The sequence below is a fragment of the Chinchilla lanigera genome, unplaced genomic scaffold (assembly GCF_000276665.1).
Source record: "Chinchilla lanigera isolate Chin_1 unplaced genomic scaffold, ChiLan1.0 scaffold00054, whole genome shotgun sequence".
NCBI lineage: Eukaryota > Metazoa > Chordata > Mammalia > Rodentia > Chinchillidae > Chinchilla > Chinchilla lanigera.
In genome coordinates this window covers 5157973-5164495 of record NW_004955455.1, presented here as the reverse complement: position 1 = coordinate 5164495, position 6523 = coordinate 5157973, and the positions used below count along the sequence as shown (strand labels likewise).

The following is a 6523-nucleotide window of genomic DNA, read 5'->3' as shown; positions in this document are numbered from 1 at the left end:
GGCGGCAGCGGCAACGACGGCACATGGTTCCAAGAGCGCGCTGCGGTTATTGAGTTCCAGTTCCGCAGGGAGGGACAAAAGCAGCTGCAAGCTCCTGGGTACACCCGACTGGGTGGTTCATTCGTCTCTGCCCTCGATCTGGGCGCTGTGAAACTTGCGACTGACTCCTGCTTGAGGAGAGGCCACGGGACCGAGGCCCGAGAAGGGCCTAGGGCTGAAGTGGCTCAGGAGGTTGGGGGAGGGGCGCGACCTGGATGAGGTGATTTAAGCAAGGGAGTTGTGAGGCATAGTAGTGGATGTGAGAGAATTTGAGCCACTGCTCTGGAGATTGGGGTGGGACAGCAAGCCGGATCTTTTCGGGGTTTTTTGGGGAAAGTCAGCACCTCTTCCGATTGGTAAGTGGTGAACAGGAACTAGCGCCTTAAGCCTTCCAAGGGTGCCACCGTGGTTTCCATCTAGGGCCTTTTGCAGGATCCTGGCCATCGCTGGTGGTGAAGACGTGAGTGCATGTTCAGTTTTATGACAGAAGTGGGTAAATTTCTGGATTGATCAGATTTGTGCTCAAGAAATTTAAGGCAACAAAAAAGAGCTGGAAGAACTAACGTTAATATGAAGAAGTAATCACCGGCCGTGAGCGACTCCAGGACCATCATCTTTCCATGCCAATTGAATTGGACTATCGACACTTAACGCTAAAAGTTCTCTGGCGCTGCAGGTTTATGACAGAGTTCTTTCCAAAATATATCATAGAAGATTTAGAAATACTTGAAGAGGAAATCAGTTGCAGTTTTGAATATCTCCGAATATATTCTGCAAAGATATTCGCTAACTTGCTTCAGTAGTCCATAAGGAAGAGGGACAACTCATATTGGACGGAGTCCCGAAAATTCTGTTCCACTGTGTAAAAGGTTGGAGCTCTCATTGCAGACATGGCCTTCACATATTACAGTAGTCTGAATCGAGCTCAGCTAACCTTTGAATATCTGCACACAAATTCGTAAGTATCTTACAGGTGCTAATGAGATCACCAATAACTCAGGCCTTGATATTAATATGGCAATCCTTTCCCCAGAAAATTTTACTTTTTCATTCTTTGGGATATCACTGGATACCAGTCTTGAGCTCTGTACTGAAGAAATGAGATCAGTGAAATATTTGTTGCTAATCCAGAAGACTCTTATTTTAGTTATTGAATCAAAATTTCTCTAGATGCAACTTCAGTGACTCACAGTCAGCATATTATTTCCAATACTTAATAGGAGTACAGGAAGTTCTCTTCGAATGGGCAAAAGTTGGATTTAGCATCAACTGGTTCTCTTTAGTGAAAACAGCCTAGAGAGTTGGGTTTATGTCAGATGTTTCTAACAAGAAAAGAAGACAACAACATTTAAATAACGAGAAGAAAAAAACCCATACTTTCCAGTGAACAGTTGGCTTTATCTTTCTCGGAAATTGGTACTTATATCCAGTGTAGTTTGTGCAGGAAGTGACAAATTGTTTGAACTCTTGATTTAGATAAGTCTTTCCTTGAAATGTGCAATTCAAGAAATACAATGCTACCATCACTCCTATTTGGTCTGGAATATTTTAGGGTTAATTTTTACACCCACTCTGACATTATCCAGTGGGGTCTAAACTATGTAAGCGGTTTTTTTGGCGGGGGGGGGGGTATTTTTGAGACAAGGTCTCACTATGCAGTTCAGGCTGTCCTTGAGCTCACTTTGTAGCCCAGGCTGGTCTTGAACTCGCAAGGATCCTCCTGCCTCAGCCTCCCGAGTGCTTGGATTACAGGCGTGCACCACCACGCCCGGCCTTTACTTCAGTGTTTTAATACATTCATCTGTTACTTTTGAGATACAGGTAAGTATTCTACCGTTTTAGTACTTAGAGAATAGGTAATAGCTTAAAGAATAGGTAAATAGCTTAAGTGGTCCAGAGTTAGTTGAAAAACCAACCAGCTTCACAATTGAGAACATAGGATTACAGCACAGCCTTTTGTGGAAAAAATAGGTGTTAAGATTTCATAGTGGATGTAATTTTTTTATGTTTTTTCATTCAAATCACGAAATTCTGAGAGTGGCTGTTTCTTCGTTTTTTAGAAAGCTTTTTATTGAACCAAATGATTTCAGAGAAGGTACCATACATATAGGTTGACTAAGTGAATTTTTTTTTTTTTTGTCTTTTTGAGACAGAGTCCTGCTATGCAGTTCAGGCTGGCCTTGAGCTCACTTTGTAACCCAGGCTGGCCTCGAACTTGCAACCGACCCTCCTGCCTCAGCCTCCTGAGTGCTGGGATTACATGTGTGCGCCCCCACACCCCACATATTCTTACACTTATCGATAATTTATATGGAACATAAATGAGGTCACTTACCACAGGAGGTAGTACGGCCTTGGGCAGAACCCTTCAGTGTCCTTTTTAAATATTTTGTTGGTTGTGTTCAGGATGAGCATGAAGTAGTGAAGGCCACTTAGATCTTCATGGACTATTGTGTCCATGGCTGAGTTTTAAATTTTGGAATGACAGGGCAAATTTGGAATTGCAGATTTTATGATAACCTTGGAAGACCACAATCTAGATTTCAAAATTCTCACTTCATCAAAGGTTTACACAATAATAGGAACAATTACTGCTTCATGCCAGTTACTGGTTTAAGCTTTGTCTGAAGTAATCTTGAAAGCAAACCTATGGGTTAAGGATTATTCTTATTTTACATTTCAGGAAACCATGGCTTGAAGTGATTGCTAGTGAATTACACAGCTGCTGAATGGCAGCCAATATTTAAGAAAAAGGAGTCATTTGGTCACAGTGCTTAGCGCTTTAATCATAAGGCAGTGCTGACTCCCGTCAGTTTTACCTTCAAGGGCCTATTTATAAAGCAAGGGCTTCCCCCCATCTAATGGCAGCCAATATTTAAGAAAAAGGAGTCATTTGGTCACAGTGCTTAGCGCTTTAATCATATGGCAATGCTGACTCTCGTCAGTTTTACCTTCAAGGGCCTATTTTATTTATAAAGCAAGGGCTCCCCCTCATCTAAGGAATCTTCAATTTTAGTTTATCTCTGAGTCTCTACTTGGAGGATTATGGGATTATTCTCTTTCGTTCTCCTGTCGCTCTATTTTGTGGTTCATTAACAGTAAGTGATTTCTCTCATCTTCTCCTATTTTGTAGTTTATTGACAATAGGTGGACAGTACCAAGGCAAAGACGCAAACCTCAGTTAAGTCATTTGTTTTAAGGTGATGGAGAGTTTTCTGTGAATCTTGCTTACCCATATTAAATTGGAACCAGCTGTTCATTTGAGTTTAAAAGGATTGGCAGGTCATTTTTAAACCAACTTACCTACCTTTCTTTCATTTATTCTTTTTGGTCATTTTTAAACCAATCTACCTACCTTTCTTTCTGTTTTTTCTTCTTTGAGACAGTGTCTAACTGTATAATTCAGGCTGGCCTTGAACTAATGCCAGACCTTCTGCCTCATCCTCCTGAGTGCTGGGATTACAGTCATTCGCCACTACACCCGCTATTGGAAGCTCTGTAATTTCTTAATCTGAATCACAGCTTTAACCTTTGAAGTTCTGTTTTTGAATGTGTCTAGCCTTACCAGAAGAAAGTGTGAATGCTAGAACAACAAGATAAGTTTGAGTTTGTGACTAATTTCAAGAGACTTGACTAGAAGTTTATTTTAGAGGAAACATGTTTAAAATTCTCACGATATGACTCATAATGATAGAAGATTACCCTCCTCTGTTTAAGTGGATCACTAAGTCACCGTAAGAGAAGGGAAGATGGGTTTTGTAGTGCTTTCTCCTTTGTTTTGTTAAACACAAGACCACCCAAGGACATCTACAATATTGCCATATTGTGAATTATGAAAGAGATAGCACTCTGCTTATTGCCTGTTAAATGTAGACTTGCAAACAACCCAGGCTAGGAAGGTAGGTCATTGTAGTTTAGTAAAAAGATTGGGTCTGAAGGCCAACCAGACCTGGATTTGACTGCTTCCTGTCTGTGAGTAAATCAGTCTCTTGAGCCCTTAGTTTCTTCATTTATAAAATATGGTTAATCGGATAAGACAGTGTTTATGAAGATTATATCAAATAACATAAAGTTCTTAGCTTGTACATGGTACACAGAAAAATTGAGTAGATGGTAGTTACTCCTTTTATATTTATATAAACAAAAGTGGTAATTTGATTTTTGATGTTAGTAGGTGGATAAATTTTCCTGGTAAATTTTGGAGCATGTGTTAGAGACAGTAAATGTCTTGATTTTTTTTTTTTTTTTCTATATTACAGTTTGGGTAGTGATGACAGTTATTCTTTGGTAACATCAGTATTATGGTGATAGAGGCCTGAGAGATGTGACTTACTTTAATATTGGAAGTTGCTTTTACAAGATCATGCAAATCAGGGTTTTCATGTAAAAGTTTTATTCTGTTACTGGTATTAGGTGATTGATTTTGTGACTCACGTTCTTTTCATATAATCATGGCTTGGTTTGCTGTACTAAGTGATCTGGTAGAGCAGGATGCTTAAGTACAAGACAGTTTTTGTTCTTTATGTTTATTCCTTTTGATACTTTAAATATTTCATAATCTTGGCTTTATGATGGCCTGGGCTGTTTATCCATAGGTGAGGTGAATGAAGAGGAACCTGTCAAATTAGAGACTTCTGTTTTCTAGGATGTATAAATGTGTGGAAATATAAGTTCACATGCTAAATATATTAAAAGTGATTGGAATTTAAAATGGCTCCTCAAGGATTTCCCAGCTTGGCAGTTAACTATTGTCAGTGTATACAGGAACTGGGCAAAACTATCCCATATGTATGGTGGTTTTGTGAATAATTCATTGGTTTAAATTCAGGCTGAGCTGGGTGTGGTGGCACACACCTGTAATCTCAGTATGGATTATATCATGGTTGTAATTCCAGCACTTAGGAGGCTGAGGCAGGAGGATAGTTGTGAGTTTGAGGCCAGCCTGGGCCACAGAGTGAACTCAAGGCAAGCCTGAACTGCATAGTGAGACCCTATCTAAAAAAAAAAAAAAAAAAAAAAAATTCAGGCTGAATAACATGAAGACCGTTTTCCTTATACAATAAGCTAATTTACTCATGGATTTGTCGCTGGAAATGCTAAGCTGGAGAACTATTTCTACTATGGCCCAAATGAAAAGCTATGCTCAGTTGAAAATCAAAGAATTCGTTAAAAATTCGTTAAAAATCTCTAGTCTTGTTCCAGCTGGTTGGTCTTTTTTGGATCACATGCAAAGGATCTTTAGGTCTCCGAAGAAGAAAATAATTTCTTTTGATACTTACTCGTTATGTCTCAAATGCTAGGTAGTGATGAGTGTACCTTTTGAAATACTATTTGGGAAAAAGGGAATTTATGCACTCGCTATGTTTTGGATTCTAATTTTAAGTATTTAGAACTGACTTTGGCATGTGGAAGATCCATCATTAATCTGTTGGAGATCTAAGAAGATTCTAAGTATTGCCTCTTTTATGATATGAACGATCATCACAAAAACACCTTGCCTTTTTGAGATTGGCTATTGAATTCTAAATGTCTCATTTTCAAGCTGGGTGTGGTGCTGCACACCTGTAATCCCAGCTGGAAGGCTGAGGCCATAGGGTCAAAAATTTAGGCCCAACATGGACAATTTGGCAAGACCTTGTCTTACATGAACAAAAAAGAAAAGGTCTGGGGATATTCCTGGCTGCAAAGGCCTTTGGGATCAGTACCTAGTATTCTCCTCTGCCCAGTCTCATCTTTATGTAAAGCAATTAGAAATATGGATTACTGAGATACAGTTATTTATATTTTTGGTTTCTTTGTCCTAATGGCAGGGGGTGTCAGAATTATTCTCACTACCAAAGGCCAGGAACTGCATTCTTTAATTCCAAAGTTAGTGCATCTGATGCAAGTGATAGTCTTACTCTTTTTTTGTTTTGTTGGTTTTTTTTTGAGCTAAGGTCTCCCAATGTGGTTTAGACTGGCCTTGAGCTAACGGTGTAGTTTAGGCTGGCCTCAAACTTAACTCGTGATCCTCCTCTCTTTGCTGGGACTATAGGCATGTGCCACCATGCCCAGCAAGTTGATAGTCTATTCTTAATACGCTTGAGCTCTTTGTTTTTTCTAGGGGGTATATTTTTGAGATTAGTTGACTTTGTGTTAAGATGTAGATAGATTGATATTGAAATGAGAAGTATTGCAGTAGCATTAATTATATAGAAATCCTCAAAATAAGTTAGAATATAGAAAACCAATTCACTTTCTAAATCACTTGTAAGTCAGATAGAAAGATGACTATTTGGAAGCTTGAGAACAAATGTTAAGATTCATTTTTAATTTATGTTATCTTAGCAAGTCACCTTAATTTTTCAGCGTAGTTGTCCCTATTTCTTTCTTTGTTTTTGCAGTACTAGGGAACTAGTACACAGGATCTTGAGCATAGTAAAGAAGGGGCTGGGGATTTAGCTCAGTGGCAAAAAAGCGCCTGCCTGGCAAGCGCAAGGTCATG

The 6523-nt window shown here is 39.2% G+C and overlaps 1 protein-coding gene and 1 long non-coding RNA gene across 5 annotated transcripts in view; one reads left to right on the top strand and one right to left on the bottom strand.

Moving 5' to 3' along the window:
* Morc2 (MORC family CW-type zinc finger 2) overlaps window positions 1-6523 on the top strand; it is a 39759-nt gene continuing 33236 nt past the window's right edge. For 3 of the 4 annotated variants that reach the window (XM_005396286.2, XM_005396287.2, XM_013520325.1), the window contains exon 1: window positions 1-997. In XM_005396286.2, the coding sequence (XP_005396343.1) occupies window positions 930-997 (68 nt within the window). In that variant the 5' untranslated portion in view covers window positions 1-929. Of the gene's footprint in view, window positions 998-1809; window positions 1861-6523 lie in introns of those variants that run through there. The other variant, XM_013520326.1, reaches the window with a different exon arrangement.
* The window catches only part of LOC102028496, a 49438-nt gene continuing 43924 nt past the window's right edge, over window positions 1010-6523 (bottom strand). The window contains exon 3 of the long non-coding RNA XR_001236287.1: window positions 1010-1361. This is a non-coding gene — a long non-coding RNA (uncharacterized LOC102028496). The remainder of the gene's footprint in view (window positions 1362-6523) is intronic.